Source organism: Pagrus major, chromosome 10 (genome assembly GCF_040436345.1).
Source record: "Pagrus major chromosome 10, Pma_NU_1.0".
Classification (NCBI taxonomy): Eukaryota; Metazoa; Chordata; class Actinopteri; order Spariformes; family Sparidae; genus Pagrus; species Pagrus major.
The window spans coordinates 24698813-24719758 of NC_133224.1; the positions used below are offsets into that span (position 1 = coordinate 24698813).

General features: G+C 43.0%; 1 protein-coding gene across 1 annotated transcript in view; it reads right to left on the minus strand.

The window, feature by feature from the left end:
- Positions 1-7848: 7848 nt before the first annotated feature.
- Positions 7849-20946, minus strand: part of adgra3 (adhesion G protein-coupled receptor A3) — a 30598-nt gene continuing 17500 nt past the window's right edge. The window contains exons 4-19 of the mRNA XM_073474617.1: positions 17975-18046; positions 17793-17864; positions 17071-17231; positions 16263-16476; positions 15949-16113; positions 15177-15378; positions 14899-15048; positions 14228-14386; positions 13288-13455; positions 12909-13116; positions 12537-12745; positions 12255-12379; positions 11991-12114; positions 11262-11407; positions 10383-10478; positions 7849-9627 (exon numbers count right to left, since the gene is read on the minus strand). Of these exons, the coding sequence (XP_073330718.1) occupies positions 8178-9627; positions 10383-10478; positions 11262-11407; positions 11991-12114; positions 12255-12379; positions 12537-12745; positions 12909-13116; positions 13288-13455; positions 14228-14386; positions 14899-15048; positions 15177-15378; positions 15949-16113; positions 16263-16476; positions 17071-17231; positions 17793-17864; positions 17975-18046 (3721 nt within the window). The 3' untranslated portion in view covers positions 7849-8177. The remainder of the gene's footprint in view (positions 9628-10382; positions 10479-11261; positions 11408-11990; positions 12115-12254; positions 12380-12536; positions 12746-12908; positions 13117-13287; positions 13456-14227; positions 14387-14898; positions 15049-15176; positions 15379-15948; positions 16114-16262; positions 16477-17070; positions 17232-17792; positions 17865-17974; positions 18047-20946) is intronic.

Here is a 20946-nt window from a genome sequence, read left to right on the forward strand (position 1 = left end):
TCAAGATGTGTCCACCTTGATCTATTGCCACACATGGACACAGATTCGTTCTTACTGGCCTTGCGTCGGTTTATCTCAAGACGAGGCAAGCCATATGAGATCTTATGCGACAGAGGCACCAATTTCCGGGGGGGAGAGCGAGAGCTCAAAGAATCACTGGAAGATCTCGACCCCCCATTAAAGCGACAGTTGGCCGACCAAAGCATCACATTCAAGTTCAATCCTCCTCTTTCACCCCATTTCGGTGGCGCGTGGGAGAGGGAGGTAAAGTCTGTCAAAGCCTCCCTCCAAGTCGTGCTACGGGACCAAGTTGTATCAGAGGAGGTGTTGTCGACTGTCCTCGTGGAGGTAGAGGGTATACTTAACTCCAAGCCCCTGGGATACTCCTCTTCTAACCTGGCTGACCCCGATCCTGTAACGCCTAACTTGTTGCTGATGGGGCGGCACGACGCATCGCTTCCTCAAGCCGCATATGGTTCCGGTGATCTTCTAGGCCGCCGCCGTTGGAGGCACAGCCAGGTCCTGGCAGACCGGTTCTGGAGCCAATTCACCCGCCAGTACCTTCCCGACCTTCAGCGCCGCCAGAAATGGAGGACCCCTACGGCCGACCTCGCTGCAGATCAAGTGGTTATGGTAGTGGATTCCCAGCTTCCTAGGGCGCTCTGGCCCATAGGAAAGGTCACTAAAGTTCATCCCAGCGATGATGGGACAGTTCGTTCAGCGGATGTCAACATCAAGGGGACAGTTTACACTCGTCCGGTTACCAAGCTGGTACCGCTCCCCAAGATGCCTGAAGATGACACGGACACCAGGGTCTCTTAACAAAGCAGGGACTTGTACTTCTTCTACACATTCATGAATGAATGTGGGGGCGGCTGTTGTGAATTCCCTGCTGTGAGGAGTCCACGTCACAGCAAGCTGCCCCACGCAGAGACTGTGGACTGTTTGCGCATGCGCAGTTTTTTTGATAATTCATGTGTAGTTAACTTGTTGAGGCACTCTTCGCCGATCGTGCTTCCTCCATTCCTTTGTGCAACAGTGTGCGTCGGTGATGATGTTAGTTATGTGACGTTGTTTATATTTTGTATGTGACGAGAGTTGTTAAATTACCAGGTTAATAAGCTCGGTTCTCCTTGTTAGCTTACCATGTAGCATGTTTACACTGCCCCATGAAACATGAACGGCCCGACACGTAACTTCATTCTGTCACTGTTTATTTAACCGTGTAACTGACGTTCATTGAGGCTGCTATTATACTGATGTTAGCGTGACAAATTGACCGGATCAGTAACTACAGCTTTAGTTTGATCACGTGATCTGCCTGTTGCGCCAGGCCGTTGTGCTGCGTTCAATGACACCTACCGGTGATTTCAGTATGACACGTCACTCGTGTCTATTGTAATTCATGTTATTCTATATATATATATGTCATTAATGCCACTGTATGTCAATTATCATTAATACTGTTTATTATTGTTGTCTTTGCAGACATCACAAACCACACACACACAAGATACAATTGCTGCAGTGTCCTGTTTATTTGCAATAAAGCCAATAAAGAGAGAAGTTGCTGCGTCTTCTCTGACCGGAGGATTAGGCCAGTATATGCACAGCCAGCGTATCATCACCAAAGCTGTTCCCTCACAGTTTTCATCGTAAATCTCTCGACTTTCCCTACTCGCCACAGACAGTTTAGACAGTTACATAATTCTGCAGTAAGTCAAAACACTTTGGGATGCTGCCTGATGAACTGTGAGTGCACACAAATGTAGTTAATACACACTCCCAATGCCCAGTCTCCCTCTCTATTTTTTTCTATCTTGCATGTGTACAAAATGCAGTTTAAACAATATATCAGCTGTTAGACGAGAATGCAAGTGAAGGTTTTCCACCCATACTGTAGCTACACATTGAAACAAGCCCACTAAAGCCCACGCTGAAAAGATAAACCCAGAATAAATCAGACGTCCTCTCAGCTGTTTTGAAGATTAGACCATTTTTAACAACATAGCACATCTGTTTCATGAAGGAGGGTTTGCAAAGGACTGTTTAACTGTCTCCCAAGAATACCACAAAGGTCTGTCTGTCTCACGTAAAACACACACTCAGCTCCGTTCAACAATAGACATATTAAGACAAATCATGAAACAGCGAGGCCATTTACTCAGCTGGTATTATAGGAAACTGCTGACACTTCTCAAAAACACCTACCCCCTTAAACTATTTTGATGTGTGCGAGAGCAAGTGCCTACTTTGAACCGTGGTGTAATGAATATTTTTAGACATTTTTTATTTTTGGCATATACAGGAATCATATGCAGCTGATTAAAAGGAAAATATGGGCCTAGTGCTCAAATGTTTCACATGGCTGACATGGATTTCAGAAGATTTATGAGACTAAAAAGGAATCAAGTAGCTTCAGTGATCTATCCAGATAGATGTCGGTCAAGGTGAAAGGTTCATGTAAACTACAGTCTCCCCGATGTTTGGTGCATTGTCTTCATGCCCTGTAAGATTTCTATTCAAAACATTCATTTGATCACTATTCAAAATCTGTGCTACACTAAGTTAAACGGCTGAGAGCGTTATCAGTGTTCTGAAACTATATCTGTGTATTTCCCAAAATTATGAAACTTTTGCTTAAAGTCTAAAATGAATTTATTTTTGTCTGTTGTAGTTGTAGCTAAAACACTTAAACATTAAACAAATTAAAGTAAAAGCCTCGACTTATTCAATATTTTGACAACTCCGTCCACGTATGTTTAAAGCCTCTTCCCAAGCCCTCTAGCATGCAGAAGCACAAACGCATTCCCATACACAACATTCAATTTTCGAGGTGCGTGTGAGAGGGCTCCTGTCTGCATCTGTCACCGTGAACAATGACTGATATCGGTTTTCGAGGTGGCTATAAATAACAGAGCACCTGGACAGAAAGATGAAGCCAAAATCTGCTCAGACAGACTGGCACAGGTAGATGGATGGCAATGTGAGGGCATTAATGAGAGCACAGGTCTGCCAACACATGGGGATGCGAACTCTGCAGATGGCTTGATGTGATCATTATATGGCAAAGTGTGTGTGTGTGTGTCTGCAACTGTGGAGAGAAAAAAAAGATGGAAAGTGGCATCGGAGAGTGACTGGACCTATTTGTTCCCCAATAATTAACAGAAGAATTTAGGGGAAATTTCCTTTAAATATTAGAAACAAAATCGATATGGTTCCACGGAGAACTTTGACTTTAACCTTACGGACAACGTATTATTTGAACGTTAATTAGCTGAAGTCCAGGTTTCTTCAAGTCCAAATCTGGAAGAACTATTTCAACACACACCATTCTGATCTAATGATCCCCCCAGCCCTTTACCCAAGAGATCACCGAATGAGCATCTATTTCTGTCCTCCTCTCTGATGGTGCCCAAAGTTTAATCAAGATATATTTTGGTTTGTACAAGGACTCTGCACTGTGCTTAATGAGGAGACTGTGCTGATATTCCATTCATCCAAACATACAGTTAAAAAATAAACCTAATAACTGCATTAAACTACTTTGGGGTTAAGGCTGAATTCTTTTGATGCTCAACGATAGAAGAGTCAATTATGATGTGGGAATCGCAGCCGATTTTGCAGTCTCATGTAGTTTAACTGATGAAATTGCAGTCCCTTCTGCTCTTCTGCCAAGAAGTCTTTTGGACACCTTAATCAGTTTGAATGAAGTAAGACAGAGAGGTAAAGCATTCGTCTTATTCAGGCACAAGAATGAATGTCACAAAGGCGATCTGAAAACCAATTAATGCACTAAAGACTGCAATACGAAAAGGTAATAAGCGCTGTATCTGTCTGGTTTTGTCTTCGATAAGTCACAGGACTGTCAAATGTGAGCTTGAACTTGAAGGACACCATGTGACCAACTTCAAGCGTCAAATGGTCAAACTTAAATAACTACAAGCTGGCAAGCCTTTGACATTGAGGGGGCCAACAGCTTTGACCATTACAATGGAAAGCTGAGGTCAAAGTTTGTGTTAAAGATCCCATATTATGCTCATTTTCATGTCTATACCACATTGCTGCAGCACCTCTATTAAGCCTCAGTCTGAATGCGCCTGTCTCTTTAAGGCCTACCTCCCAAAAAGCCCAGTCTGCTCTGATTGGTCGGCTCTCGCAGGCCTGAGCAAGAACGACCCAACGTGTTTCTGCATCAGCTCCGGCGGAGATTTTGCACCTTGGCCGTGCTGGGGTGGTGACTGTTAAGTTGTGACATCACAACCTTACGGAAGTCCTGACGGCTCATTTGAAGGCACAGTTTCTGAATACGGGCTGTGTATATTTCACCGTGTATTGAGCATTTTCATACTTTCATCATATTTATATAACACCTCAACCTGCTTTATATTAAAACAAATACGATAAATCTCCCTTTTTTGCAATATTGGACCTTTTAATCCAGACTCCATTTTAGGTGTTTACCCCCTAAAATGATCACCTTAAGACTGGGTTCACTCCTCAAGGCTCTCTTCTCTTCAGAATCCCCTTTAGTTACCATCAATATGAGTCATTTTCAGGCTTTCCACTTTCATGCCTCTATTCAAGATTTACTTTTCCGGAAAAAAAAGCCTCTTTAGCCACATCAGCATAAATATAAAGTTTTCGCACGATGCAAATTGGCAGACAGTCACATGCTTTGGCTTCAGTGAGACTGAGTGAGCCATTTTCAAGATAATGATGAGCAAATATGTGAGGAATATCTGATGAAAAGAAAAAATAGCAATTAATATTAATAATGTCAGAGTATCCCTGTGGTGTGAAGGACAACTGGCAGTTTCTGCTGAGCAATCATGCATCTGTCGTTCAAAGAAGGTTGCGCCGTACTATGCAACTGTGTGTCCAATGTCTGAGTGCTTGAATGCAAACATTTGCAAAAGCCCTGACCTTAGCTCAAACGCAACCTGCATGCTGATGTGACTTGGCCTCATTTGCAAGTATTTAAATAAAGTCCACATAAAAGGCATAAATTCACCAATTATCTCCGCAGACAGCTGCTTGACAGTGACGGTGATCATCACGAACCCTGGATGCTAATTAACGCTTTAATCTATATGTCAGGCCTCGGAGGCTTTTGGGTGATTAGTAACACTGCAGGTAAAAAATATTTTGGTTCCCCTGGACAGCCAGAGCCACCTAATTACAATCAGCCCAGTCAGATGGCTTCACTTTCCACAAAGTATCAATCTTCATTCCGGTGGCAAGTTTCCACAACAGAGCCAGATGCTTCCTCCAGGCGCCAAGAGCAGCGATTGGAAAATGTAAACAACACATCACTTGTCTGATGTTGGTCGTCCGCGAGCCTCCTGGTGAGGAACTGTGCTCAGATATGCTCCACAGAGTGCACTAAGTAGAAACTGGGTAGAAAAGAATAAGAAGGGAGCATCATCTGAAAATAGCCTGTTTATCAGCAACTGATGCTTTGGGTGTTTGAATATGACTCTCTCATCTCTGATTTATTATTCCTGAGATGTTTGATCTGACCCCAAGACTTCTGAATGAGACCAAGAAAAGATCTAAATGACTTAATTTGTTTTATCTTAATTTAGTATCGATTTGTGCCCAAGGTGTCCCTGTGATCTTAAAGCACAGATACTATCAGTTCATTTGTCTTGATGAGCTGTCCCCCCTCCAACACGGCACACAAACATCCTCCAATTGTCATTCCTGCGTCGCTGACAACCTTAGATGAACTTAATAACAGATGGCAGTGCTAAAGAACCTCAGCAATTATTTGAAGATCACTCTTTCATGCCTGGAGGGGATCAGTGAGGCTGCCACTAATCAAGGCGTTAACTGCTCTCTACATAATTCAAAAGTCTTATTAGAATTTGTCACATCCAAGATGGCTGGGCAATATATCTTTGCCTGAGTGAAAAATGTGTTTTATTAATACGCCATTAATGAAAAATTGAAGCTGTTGGAGCTGTGCTGTCTCTCTGCTTCCTCAGCGTCTGGGATGATCAGTAGGCGACAATTAGTGATCATTTCTTGGGGAAAAGGGAAAAAAATTGCAGGAATATTTTGCAGCATGGCCTTCAAAATTTCATAATTGTTTGTGGCATGCTGCAAGAAGACGTGGCGATGACGTCATCTTGAATAGGTAGTGCTTACTTAATGTTTATGCACTGGAAGTGATTCATCAAGTTCAAACAGTGTGGCGACAAAAATAATTATGCATCACTTAGTAAGAGAATATGAGGCTATAATGCTGCACGCCTGAAACTAAACAGCATGTACTCACTGTAGATTAAACGATAATTCCACCAATTTTACACATTGATGGTGCACTATGTAGTTTTGGGAAAGAGATTTTAATCACAAGAGAAAGATCTTCACTGACTGATTTTTTTGTATGCCTAAACAAACTAAAATAAACAATCTCTCTTTGTTTTCATGACTGATTAAACAAACTGACCCTAAAGGACAACACAATTTCATACTGTTTAACTTTGTTTATATATGGCGGACCCTGCTACCTTTCTAGCTTCAAACAGTGTTCTGGGGGCCTTATTTTCCTCTGAGAACAGCTTGTTTATTCAGTAGTGAGTTTGTACTATTACCTCATTAAATATTAAATTCTAAGTTTGAACTTCCAAAACCACATAGGGCCCCTTTAAAGTGTGTTTACAGGGAGTGCGACTGCATATTTGAAAAAAGTAGTGTAAGGTCTTTTGCGGCTCCAGAGGAAGCTGCCTTTAATCTGGTAAATTTAATTTATTGGTCATTGTGGGTCCCTTTCAGATTAAGATTTAAAACACAATCTTATACAATACAACACTTAATTAAAAGTTAAACCAGTGGTTCCCAACCTTTTCAGCTCAGGACTCCTTACAAAAGTTGGTAATCAAAGAGTGATGCCCCCCTGATTTTTCTCCAATGGTTTTAAATACAGTTATTATAATAATAATTGAGGTCCATACAGGTCAAATTATCAAATATTAGAGAAAAGATTCAAGAACATTCCCCCCCAAAAAGTGAAGCAGAACTTCCTTCCTACCTCATTAATCATATTTGGAACCCTCAGATTTATCTCCTGATCCTTAAAGTATTTAAATCTGGCTACATACTAACCAGCTACATTAATATCCACTTTTAATACTTTTAAGTACATTTTGCTGATAATACTTAAGACTTTTACTTGTAATGGATTGCTTTTACATTGTTGTGTTGGTACTTTTACTTAGATGATCTGAATACTTCTTCCAAAATGTTTAAACTACTCTAAACTACCATAAAAAATGCCGAGAACTGATTCAGACTTACAGGGATACCTGGCGTTCACTCAGTAAAAAGTCATACTAAACCATTTTAAGTACTCAGCAGTCAAATCATACTTTGTGTCTCTTATATGCTCTCTCTCCAACAGTGGTGTCAAGCTGTGTGTGGGACTCCTGCTCTGCTGTGGAGGAGGCACAGAATGGAGGGAGGTGGAAGAAGAAGCAGCTTCACTCCTCTCATTATCCTTTCCTCTCATGGTGGCTTCACCTGTGAGTCAGCTGTCAATCACAGCCCAGACCTAAAGTCAGCAGGAGACCAGAATGTACGGTGCACTCATCAAATCTGCCAGCAGGCAGGGAGAAAACACCTATAGAGCCCAAAGCCACAGCCAGCTGCAATTAAAGTGCTGCTCCGATGTGGAGAAAGGAACCTGAGGCCACCTGAAGGTCAGTGAAAAACCCAATTACCAGCTTGTCATATATTGTCAGCAAGAGTAATTCTTGGAAACAAAACAGCTCTGAGTCACCTTTGCACTAGCTGCAGAGCCCTAAGAGGAGATGGAGGGAGCTATAACAAGAACACAAAACATTCAATTAGACAAACTTTTGTTTTATTATTGTTGGGACAAACTAGTGAATGGAAACAATCCCTGCAGTGAGGGGATGCACAGGGCCACAGCTCAGACCATGCAGTTTTATGTACACAACTCTTAAATGGAATAAAACTGGTTTGGATTAAAAGTTATAAAAATAGACCATTTACAAAAACATATCTACAACGACAGTTCAGTGGCAGAAATGATTTGATTCTACATTTTTTTAAAAAGTACAATTGTAAAACAAACAAAAAAAAGACATTTCACAGTTTCAAGGCAAGAGTCACGTGTCACGATGCAGTCTTTGGGACGGAAACTGTCGCTACACAGTAGTTTCATGTTTCCACAAGCCGGTCTTTACACTGGCTGCACTCTCTGTGCTAATTAAAGGCATTGGCTGTCCATTTTCTTTAAGTGTGCCACCATTCTGAGTGACCAGGTTGAGCCCATATGACTTGGGTTGGCTTTCTAGTTCTGTGGTGCTGGGCTGCTTAACAGGACCAGAGTCATTACCCGAGCTCGATGTGGCGGCAGCAGTGACCCGTTCAGTTTCTACAGTCACCACTGATCCGTTCCCCACACTGCTGCTGCCACCTCCTTTATCTGCGTAGCGGGAGCGGCGCGGCAAGCTTGCGCTGTCGCTACTGTCCTGCTGCAACTGGCTCTGATGCCGCTCTCTGTAGGCCATGTAAGCCGCCCGCCTGCTGTTGCGTGCCGCTACGTCATAGTGGTGGTGCCGCCTGTGGGGTGCGCTCTGCACGCTGCCGTCCACGCTGGTGGGGACGTCATAGGCGTACTCTCGCAGCACAGTCAGCCGACTCGCCCTGTGCGCTCGCGCTCTGTTTTTGTGATGCCTGCTTGCGTGTCCGTTTGGGGCAGCTGTTGGATTGTTGATGTTGTTCATCGGGCGGAACTGGACCTCAACCGGTGCCACGTGCATTTTAATTTCATTGTCTACTGAGTGTTCAGTCAGGCTGTTGTCCAAAATGGCTGCACCGTTGACTGTTGCCGGTGCTGAGGCAGGCTTGCATTGAGCTGCCTCTGCGTGCAGATTGGTCAGCTTGCTACCGTGGGTGGAGTTGCGCATGCTTGGCCCGCTCTTATTTGTGTAAGAAGAGTCTGCACTGCTGTGGCCACACTTTGTTGACTCTCCGTCTGCTTTGTCAGCAGATCCTGCTGTGGATGTCATTGCCACGCCCGGCTGAGGCAGAAGGACATCCTCCTGTGCAGAATAGGCTCGTCTCCCAGAGCAACAAGCCTGGGACCAATAGCGTCTCATATCCTGCCTGTTTACACAGTGATGTGCCACCATGAATGCCCCCAATGCCAGTGCGGCCACCCCAAACAGGCAGGTGAAAGCTAAGTCGAAGGGGTGGTCCTGTGATACAGCCATGGCCCCGAACACCCAGAGCGCCGCATACAGCCCCAACGCCCCTGCTGCACCCATCAGCTGAGCAGCGAAGGTGTGCTCATTCTCCAGGGCCGACAGGGGCACAGCGTGGGGAGCAGACAGCATGGAGGACGACGCCTCGTGAGGCTGGAGCTGCAGTGTGAGGGGGTGGCACTGGCTGCTGGGACCATCAGCCCCGGCCTCGGTGTTGGCTGAAGAGAGATGCTGCTGCTCTTCGGTGGGCTCCTTGAACTCGTAACGGCGTTCAGGGTGGCGCCGCAATTGGAGCAGAATGCTGAGGAAGTACATGCAGTCCACGAAGATGATGAATCCCACTGGGCCATAAAATGCACCGATACTGGGCTCCCATGCCATCCAGCAACTACAGAGAGAGACAGACAAGATCAATCTAACATTTCATGTACAGTAACACAGTAGATGTGGCTTTTTAAGATTCTTTTTTCACTCTTTCGGCAATCACTTTAATTGTTTTGCACTTCCTAAAAGGAAAATTGCCAACAGCAGTAATTAAAACAATACCACATCTCCTCATCTGTCAACTTCACTATTTACTTCACAAAGTTAAAATGACCCTTTTGAAAAACTTTGGCGTCAAATTTTTTACAGTAACTGTCCCATTACATTTAGTAACACAGGCTGGATTCATCTTGCTCGCAAGAAATTAATTAAACTCCAAAGACTTCAGACAGATACGGGTCCAGATTTCTCAATTAGTCAGCCACGTTGCACAATCTAAACAGCTGCCACTGTAGAGAGGGGGTGGGTGGGTGGTGGTGGTGTTGGGGTTGGTGGTGGTGGTGGTGGGGGAGCTCGCTGTAAACTGGCAGCAGTTCCTTGTTGCTTGGATGCGCACACCATTAATAGGCCTCTATAATCACAACTTCAGGGAATAAACTTTTCCTACCCTCATAAAAATATCCATTATTTACTAAAGCAATGTAGCCTGGCCGGTCGATAACTAAAGCCAACTCCTCCCGAGGACAGAGTGTAGAAGATCTCTCGGGCCTGGATGCTCCTTTATTAAACACTGTTGTCCAGATAAAATATCACAGCATTACCATGAGCACATCCTCAGGGATGGGGACTTTAATTGCTTCCCATACAGGCACTACTTACTATGGTGCATTGGTCCGGCTGCCGTAGTTTCTGATGTTAGCTGCTGCAGTGATCCCGCAGACAATGATGGGTATCCCTCCGCCGATTAAGTAGAACCTTTTGGGGAGAGCACAGAGAGGTAGTTCTGCTTCAGTCTTTGTGTTTGTAGGATGACAAGTTGGCATGAGATGGCTCAGAGGTCCAATGGTATTTCAGGCCTCTACACTGACACCATGTGGCAGTGTGGAGGAAACATGACCACTTATAACAACAGGAAGCTCATAGACAAACTCGAAAAAAAAAGCTTTACCGAACATGAGAATTGGATTCAGCAGCAAGCTGGGACTGTAAGAAGGCTGTAATTAACAACTCTCACATCCTTGGTAGTGCCTGATATTAAAAGGGAATTACAGTTGTTTCCAGGGCCAATATGGATAATAAATAATCAAGGAGAATTTGGAATAAACAGTGATGGAATATAACTAAGTTCTTAAGTACAATTATGAGGTAATACTTGAATATTTCCACGTTCTGCCACTTTAAACTTCCACTCCACTACATTTTGAAGGTAAATATTGTACTTTGTTCTCAAATACATTTATTTGATAACTTTAGTTGGTAGCTACATGGCAGATTCAGACTATATAGTGTTGATAGGCTATTACTCATGAAGTGTACCCAATCACATAATGTATCATTAATCGAAAAAAAGGTTAAAGTCACATCCAATAATCACCCGGGCTGCAAATCAGTGGATCCCTAGACATTAAGCTTCACAGTATGCACATGTTAGTGTTCAAGCATCTACCTAAATACTGCCATTTGGAGCACTAACATGTAAAGTTGCCTCGTCCAGCGCAGAAAATGCAAATGCATTACGTAGGAGAAGTGGTATCATACCTCAGCATAGGTCGCGGTGGTGGCGGAGGTTCGTCCAGCTCTTCATAGCGTTTGGCTTTGCGTGTCACCTGTTTGTAAATGTTGCGTGCAGTCACACCCACCCACAGAGCTGTAGCCAGAGTTGAGTAGTGCAGCAAGATGCCCACCTAGAAGAGATTGCATCATTATATATATGACAGTTACTAAAGAAATGCAATCAATCTCCTATGTCAGAATGATAGACTGCCCCTGTTGTTTAGTCTCAGATAAAAGTAAAAATGATGGACTCCAGTACAGGACTCCAGGAGTATTTTAAATGGCATGATGATCCTTAAGTAATTTGGTATTGAGTATGTCAGCATCAGCCTGAGTTGAAAAATCACCCTGTGAGATGTATCTTTAGGCCGGGGGGATTAAATAAATAGACAAAAACTTCTCTGCCAAAATCTTTCATCCTGGTACTTTGTGCAATGAGAAATGAATAAGTAATGTGTCTCAGTACAACACACCATGAGGAGAGATGCAACATTGCCTCCAGCCATGGAAACGATCTAGTGTATCTCTCTGTATTTTTTTACGGTTTCCACATGTTTTATGAGCAGAGAGTGAACTCAACCAAAAGCAACTTTCTCAATGTTTTTTTTCTCCTTGAAAACATCCGAAGCACTTGTTCATTTTTGTCTGCTGACTTTTAAGTTTGGTGGAAAGCATTCACAGCAGTGTTGGAGGTATGCGGCACCATGTGCTTACCGCTTGGCAGACGCTGGCGTACCGCGTCTGATTTATGCCTCCTACATAGACCCCACAGGTGAGGGAGATGTGGAAGCAGAGGTTGACCAACATGTGCCAGGATTTGCGACTCACCCGGACAGACCTGAAGACACAGGAACAACAAGTCGCAAAATTGAAATGGGGGAGAAGTCCGTTACGCAACATTTTTTTTTATTGTTTATGGATGGACCCAGCTGAACATAGTGACTTAAAACAAGAAAAATAAAGCAGCAATATAGTTACCTGTGGTGGTAAATGTAGCTGGTGATGATAGTGAGCAGGCAGAGTAGTAGTATGATGATCGTGGCATAGATGACTGGGTGCAGGGGCTGAATGCTGGGAGCGAAATACTCCACACTGCTGAGGTCCTGCAGGACAGATAAGGTGATTAATCCTCAGTTGGAGAAGTTACAGTTATAATACTTATAAACCACTAAAAGTGCCAGTTGCAAAGCGCCCAGCACACCATAGTTCAAATTCATGATACATTTCATACAAACAAAATAAGGAATAACGAAAACCTACCATCAGCAGGCCATAGTTGCCCAGAGAGTTGCAGGATATGGTGGTGAAGTTGTCATGATGGCCCAGGATGCGGCAGCCGTCGCTCTGCCATCCTCCATGGCCTCCCACCAGGCTGAAGTTCCAAGAGGCGGACACAGCGTCTGAGCCGCGGGCAAATCGCCGCAGGGTGATGTTTACGGGCGTCCTGAGGACGTGCAGGGACATGCCGTCTGATGGAAAACAGACAGAAGTAGATTTTATTGAGGCTATTTCTTCAATTTTGGTGCTTTTTGAGTCCGAATCTTTTCAGTTTTCTTCTCTCCAATTAAATAAAAAAAAACAAAACAAATACAAATTGCATACCTAACCCTATATCAAAATATTGTGACTCACCTATCTTGGCCATGATGACAGGGGTGGCCACACTCCTCCTCTTTCCACCATCAGCCAGTTGGGACGAGTTGCTGGTGGAGGGAAAAAACTTGCCGTTGCGGAAGCCCAGTAGATGGAGCTTGTAGACCGTGTCCTCTGCCTGCCCGGGGAGTGCAGCCTGAGTAAAGAGTGACTGGGGAAACTGTAGGGAAGCCTCCACAATAGTGTTCTACAGGGACAAAAGATACTATGAAGTAAAAAAAATCCAACCATTTCATATTTTTTTACAATGGATCTATAGTTTTGTTTTGATTACAATTTGTACACAATTTAGGGATTTTGTTTTAGTGCAAAAAAACAACCTGTGCACAAATTATTATTATCTTTGGTAGGAGCTGACCTTGTGAAAGATGCTGGAAAAGGAGCTGGTTGTATTGCATTTGAAGGTGAGTTGGCGGTCCTGTCCAGGCGTGCGCTCGGGACTGGACTTCTGGAACAACCTGCAGGTCATGCCGTTCCAGTCGTTGGCCCTGACAGCGTGAGCCTCCAGTGCTATGTTGGGGGATGTCTGGAAGGACAGCAGGAATAGTGAAACATGACTCAATTAATTCTAAAACCAGAGTTCAGATCATTCAAGCACTTTTTAAACACTCAATCATCGTATACAGGTTGATCTCCTTTCTGCAGGTTGTGCAGTACAGCTTCCTTTCTGTAACTCCTCTCAAAAGCCAATTGTTTAGCTTTATGTTGGCGAGCCAGACATCATTTAATGACAGCCTGTTGCTAAAGCGATAACAAAACCCATCTGTTCTCTGATAAGTGATGAGCAGGTACAACAGTTAGCTAGCTCTCTTCGATGCGCATGCACAATGTGAAACAACAGAGAACTCCCGCATTATGAGTGTAGATTGTAGCCCTAATGATGCTGGATTTACACCAAAGTAGAACGGAATGGACAAATGCAGTCCCATCTGGTGTGAGACGTCAGGAGAGAACAAACAAATATGATGATGGGATCGTTTCATTTCATATATTATGAATATCTAATGTATATAGCTTGATTTTCATGAGTGAGTGTAGATAAAACTATTGATTTGGTTGAAAATCAACATTTTCAATGAGTAAATTCAAATTTAATCATATTTTTTAAAAAGGTCAAAGCTAAGCATTTCCCAAACTTTCAACACTTCGTACCAACCATGTAGAACTTAATTGTACAGTGAAAAATGACATGGGGCCCCCGTTTTAATCGCACAAGGAAAACAAATTCAAAGCTGTAGGTCTTGGACAAACAGACTCGCTATAAAAATAGGGCCCTTTGTGTTGTTAACAGGACTAACCAGGGAGAAGGCCTGTGTTGTGGCCAGGCGGTAGCCAGCGATCTTCTGAAGGCAGGTGATGATGCGGGAGCAGGCCATGGCTTCACGTTGAGCCATCCAGAGCACCCTCTCATCTGCCAGCATCAAGTTACTGGCCATGCTTACCATCACCTCACCCAGCTGGGAGACAAGAAAAATTCAGACATGAGTGAAAACACACTGAGAAGTTGTCATTAGAGCTTCAGAGAGCCAAAGAAAGACATTCAGCAGCAGATCAACAGCTATCATTCTAAATTACTTGAGTGGAAACATAAGAAGTGAATATGTTCAGCCAGAAACTTGTTTGTATCACTACAGCACTAAACGCATGCTTGAAGGAAATACTTGACTTGTAGCTATGCGACGATTGGAAGCACATTTCAAGTATGTCGTCGCCCAACTACCGAACAACTTTTATATGCTGTGAATCTATAGCGCTCCTCGCCATCAGCAGTTACAACAAGCTAGGAGCTCCTTTACTTTGAAAATGCTCCTTCTGTTGGCTGACAGCTGCGCCCAAAGTTGTGAAAAGACATCCTTTCTCATTAGACAACATGACAACAAACAGCTGTTGAGCATTAATCTATTTGTCCTTGAAAGGAGCAACACATGCATTCTATTTGGTAATGTGATCAATTAAATGCAGTACTTACATCTTTAAACCTCTCGACAAACTTGCCAATCTTTTCAATCATCTCAGCCACAAAGATGATGTCCATCTTGTCTGAGAAGTTGGCAGCGTCGATAGTGTAGACCAACAGGCGCCGAGCCCTGGCCACCACGTTGCTCTCATTCAAAGGCATCTATTGGAAAGATACAGAAAGAGAGAATCAGTCCCTGTTTAACTCGAAATGGTCAAAGCAGAAAAGATTTGAAGTGTGAATTAATATAAAAGTGACTGGGGTTAAAGGGCAGAAAACCAGATACAGACCTGGTTGATGACGTATAGAAACCTCGTGACATCTTTCTGGAACTGGCAGCGGGAGTAGTCATCATCTGTCCACACCCCCTTGCGATTGCAGTAGCGCCACGCCCGCTGCTCCTCGCCTGAGCTGCCCGAGTACGTGCCTGCGCTGGAGGGCAGTCTGTTGCAGGGGAGGTGGGCTCTGATCCCTGCCACGGTGCGCGGCCACCTGGAAGGAGCCAAACAGATCTCAGTCCTGCTGCTTCCAGTCCTCATTAACTGATGCATGCCGTGTCCTTACTTCCTCCTGACTTTGTGTCATGTGAGCCATGATGTGTGTGACATCAATAGCAACACAGTAATGTAATTACTATGGCAGAGGCCGTGGAGTAATTCACATGATTTACCACAAGGGGGGGCCACAGCGCTACATGTCAGACTTGAAACATAATGGTTCACATGTACACATATAGTGACTTTTGAGAATGGATCCATGTATGCATGTAAGTGTTCAATTTGGTAAATTACAAAAACCTATTTTTAATATCTATGAATAAACCTTTTGCTTGCTGATGTAATTTAGTTTCTAAAAATGCCCAATAAGACATTTTAAGCCAATTACACAGTTGAAAATGTGAAATAATTGGAACTGAGGGTGACCACAGCTCCTTTATTACATAAAAGAGATGCCAACATCAAACCTAAAATGTTTAAACATAAAATATAGGCTAGAGTTTCACCCAATTCTTAAGGCAACATGTATAAGTGAGTATTTCTGTGTCTGATTTTGTGCACTTACTTGAACTCTCCCTTGTTGTTAGCGACGCGTTCAGGGACACAATACTTGGCAGAAGTCTCCAAGACCACAATGTGGACAGTCCTGGTTGTGTTGCCCCTGCTCGTCCTGACCCGGCACTCCCAGTTCCCAGTAAAACCAGGCTGAATGTTTGAGATGGTCAACGCGCTGATGGGAAACAAGAAGGTGAAATCAGACAAAAAGAGCTAGACAGATTGCTTTATTTATCCTAGAGGGAAGTTCAACTGTTATAAAGCTAAAAGTTGTCTTCATTCAATTCTGATGATCACAGATATGATCATGAATCACTGCCATACCTAGCAATGAGAGAGCAGTCCTGCACCATGCGTCTTTCAATGACGATGCCTTGGGCGGCGTCGGGCTTGACCATGCGGCCGTCTTGGTACCACAGCACCTGCATGTCCTCGGCCACGAAGGAGGCCTGACACTGGAATGGCAAGCTGTCCCCCTGAAAGACAACCTGCTGCTGGGACGGAGTCAGCTGGAAGGAGGGCAGCTCGAGTGGAGCATCTGCGGAGAGCAGACACCAGATTTCAGGAAGAGGGTCAGGCATTCATTTGTCACAGACAAATAAACGGTTACATGATTCATATTCCTCACAGTTAACCAATACATTCAATAACTCTGGACACAGAGCCTTTTTGTTTCAATCTTGGCACTTGTTGGACACACAAAAGTGCCTTGAATTCTGGGTACATGTATGCTACTTCTCATTCATGTCAGGCCACAGCTCCTGCTAGATCTGTGCCATGTATTTCATAATCCTTCGCTGTGATAGGTGCCAAACTGATAAGACATGAGCAAGTACAAACAAAGACAGCACTGGCCTGGGCAGCCCTTCTCTTATCTCCCATGTCATTGCACAAGCCCCTGGTCCCCAAACACCAGCTGCCTCACCGATACCAAAACAGAGGAATTAAAGAGTCGGTGCCCCATTTTGACTCTACAATCTGTGTCACAACTCAATATGACTTTCACCCTTTAGAAATGTCAAATGACGCATCAGGTAGTGTCAGTGAAATAATGAAGGATTCGATGTCAGGGTGTTCAAACAAAAATTGTAGGCTGACGCTTATGTGCCATGTTGAATCAGGTTGTCCCTACCACAGGTGAGGAGCTCTGGCCTGATGGAGGTAATGAACTGGCCCTGGAGAGACTGGGGGTAGGAGCACTTGGTGTTCTTGACCGCGATGTTCCTCTCTTTGAGCCAACGCAGCAGCCACTGAAGGTTGCAGTCACACAGCAGGTTAGGCGTCTGAAACTCTCTGAAAAAAAACAAACATACAGAAACAGGGAGGAAGACGGGTTAAGTGTTGGGGAACTACCAAATATCAAGTAACGATTATTTTTATTGTCAATTTATACGTGCATTATTTTCTCCATTAATTGATTAATTGTTTTTTCTATTAAAAAAAGGCAGAAATTGGTGAAAAAGAAATACGGCAGCTACAGCTACTCTAGTGATATGCTGCCTCTGTTTGTTGTCAATATTGATTCAGCAGGGGGCCAATTCTTACATACTGAACCTTTAAGAAGCTGGAATCAGAGAATTTTGACTCAAACCAATTAATCAGTTATATGAATCGTTGGGGATAAATATAATAGTTTACAACTAAGCAATGAATTGTTGCCTGTCTAAAGCGACAAAAGCCTGATTTGACTGATGTAAACCCCAATTTTGCCGCTATATTTTATGACTTATCACCATTTTCTTCAAAAAACTGTTTTGAAATCACAAATTTTCATTTTATAAACATACTTCACATCACACATTGATGCTTGCATGTGATTTCAGTGCACGACGTCATGCTCCTTTTAATACTTACAACGACTTCAGAGACACCAAGCTGTCAAAGGTCCCCTGAGCCAATGAAGAGAATGTGTTTCCTGAAAGGTTTCTGGAAAATAACACATGATGAATAGGAATAATCATTTACCGCAATCTGTTACGAAGATATGATTATGTAAATGTCTCTCTATATTTTCATAAAAAATACTGATGACTTACAGTCTGATCAGACTGGCGAGGCCCTTGAAGATGTCTACATTGAGACAGCCGATGCTGTTATTGGACAAATCTCTGTAACACACACACAGACACATACAAATCTGGTTTATTTCTTCCACATTTTAGAAATAACAACATGACAGCTACAATACCCTTAAAGACCATCAATTAGTAAACCACATTAAGGCTGGCTGGGAATATTTTCCAGCAAGGTAAGCACTGAGAATCAGATTACTTCCTGAGAAAAATTGAGAAACTGTGAAATGTTTACTTTGCTGAGATAGATTTTTTTTTTAGACAAAGAGCTAAGTTCAACAAAGACAGGTTGGGGCAAAGATCCCAAAAATTTAGCTGACATGTTTACAACTTTCAAGGTGATGTGAGATAATGTCTGTGTGGGCCTCGGGGGGGGGGGGGGGGGATCTACACATCAAAGGCAACACACTCTGAGAGATGATTAATCGCCTATGATTAATGTCAAACATGCCAAAAGTGTGTGTTTCTCCTCTGGATGTGACCTGACATGATGTCTCTGGCAAACATCAGATGGAAGTGTCTGAGACTCTTGACGCCTTTCAGGGGCAATCATAGACGAGCCCAGGACCAACATGGAAAAGACTGATATCCTACCGCTGTGAATTAAACCTAATGTGCAAATATTTCGAAAACTACAACAGCTGCAAAGAGGTTACGTTCACTGGAGGCCCCAGGTAAACTTTAGTGCACCATCCTCAGATACAGTAGTTCCCAGAATGTGGGTTGGGACCCTTCCAAGCCTACACCCCACTCGACAAGCTAAAACTCATTAGTCTCACAATCAAGTTGCTCTTTATACAATTACTGTTGCTGTAGTTGTGACCTCAAGAAACATTTCTGATATCAGAATGTAGTTTATTTTGTGCTTTTTTGGGCAAAATATCGGATAATTTTACTTCTACTAGTTTAGACTTTCAGAAACTAAGGGAATATAGCATTTTAACATATTTTATATAAAATAAGAAAAATGTACACACACAGCAATTACCAAAACAATATGTTTTCTTGACTTGAGTTTTGTATTTTAATGTCCACCTTTAATTTTGTTCTTTAAGCAATATTAATGCAATATTAATTTGTTTTTGTCGATTTGGAGGCAACAGAACAACACTGAGATATTAACACCAAAGATCTTATGGCCAGTCTGTTGGCAAAGAGTTGCCTATTTAAACAGTGACAAGACAGAGTAGATCATGTAGAGTCATGACTCTTGCCAGCTGATAAAAGCAATATTCTTTTGCTTTTAGCTCAGTTTTTGGTCATCACCACTACCTAGGGGTCGTGTCTGCCTGCCTTTTGGTGGTTGGTCATTGTGTATGGTGGCTTTTTGCTTTTGCTGAAAACAGTTGGATCTGGAAGCAGAGTTCATGAGAGCATGGGGGAAAACTGGACCAAAACAATACATTTGCGGCCCGCAGAACCAAAACAATTAGCTAAAAGGCGCCAAAATGTTCTGTTGAGGTGAGAGAAACTGCAGAGTTAGGTGATAATCCTCTTTGAGTTTGTCACTATGACCACCATCTTTTTCAATACACGTCACTATTTGTTCCATTGATACAACATCAGGGTTTGTAGAGCTTTATGAGTGTAAAATTCAAGCACACAACAGGATAATTTTGTTTAAATTATTAAAAGATTTTTAGTTTACATGAGTGTTTGTGTAGATGAAACAGCAGATAATGTTGAAAGTCAAGCATTTCTAAGGAGTATATAGCATATTCCCAACCTTGAAAATTATGAACTATGAAAGTTATAACAATAAAGTATTTTCCCAGACTTCCAAGATTTTCTCATGCAGCTTTAAAATTGCTGAGGCAAACAGCTCTGATAGTTTGAAAAACTTGTGTTTTTTATCCAACAATCCCACTTTAGACTCATTCCCAGAGAGATAACATTTGAAGCAACCCAAGGTTCAAAGTAGTCACAGCACCTTCACAATAGGTGTAACACATATTCCACTGTGAATGATCCAATCATTGAGAAGTGCCAAGTAAAGAAACAAGAGCCTGGGAGAAAAAGACAGATCATTACCTCAACCCACCAGATAAACTGTATCCTGGGGTGCTCGAGGAATGTAATACTGACACAAAGTGATACCTGGAAAATGACTGTCAGGCATATACTCACATCCGAGCATTTATGTAATTATTGGTGTTGGTCCTTAAGGTACCAGCTGGGGAATTTACTGTGTGAGGTTATTAGTTCCACTTGGAAGAGAAGGAAAAGCTGCCTTTTGCAGGATTGCCAATTTGTGCTAGCATTGTGTGTCAGGGGAAGGATAACACAGTAGAAGTGAAGGGGTGGAGGGAGGGGGCTCCCCTAGCTCAAGGCTAACTTTCATCTCACTTTATCGCCCAGATTCAAATACTAGAGTTACAGCTACATGAAGGGACTTGAGACAAGCTGGTGAATACTGTTATTTCTTTTAACTCACTTTAAGGAATCATTATAGCCTAACTAATGTAATCAGAACTTTGCATTTAAAACCACGTAACACAGATTTTCCTTGTCTGGCTATGCACCTATTACTGACTAAACTCTCTACTCTCCATCTGCTTTTACTAGTCAACTAGTGTTCATTACCAAAGACTGATCCCAAATGTGTCTTTCAACCACAGGCATGTAGCACATTAACAGCCTGAAGGACTGTTTCAGTGCAGTACTTCAGTTGTTGATGATACGAGAAGCAGAGGCAAAAATAGCCCGATGTGATTATGCTCTCAAGAAGGAACTGTTCAGCTGCTGGTGGAATGCAGAATAAAAAGGGCTCAGTCCAGAGACATCCATGTGGTCTGAGTGTTGTATATTGTGTTTGCACACATTTCTAAGTGTAAAAGTGTGTGGAAAAAGTGTGTGAGCTGTGTTTAAAGTGAAGTAAGCGATAGTTTTTTCTTTCCCCGGAGGGTGTAACCAACGGTTCACCCTACACCCGAACT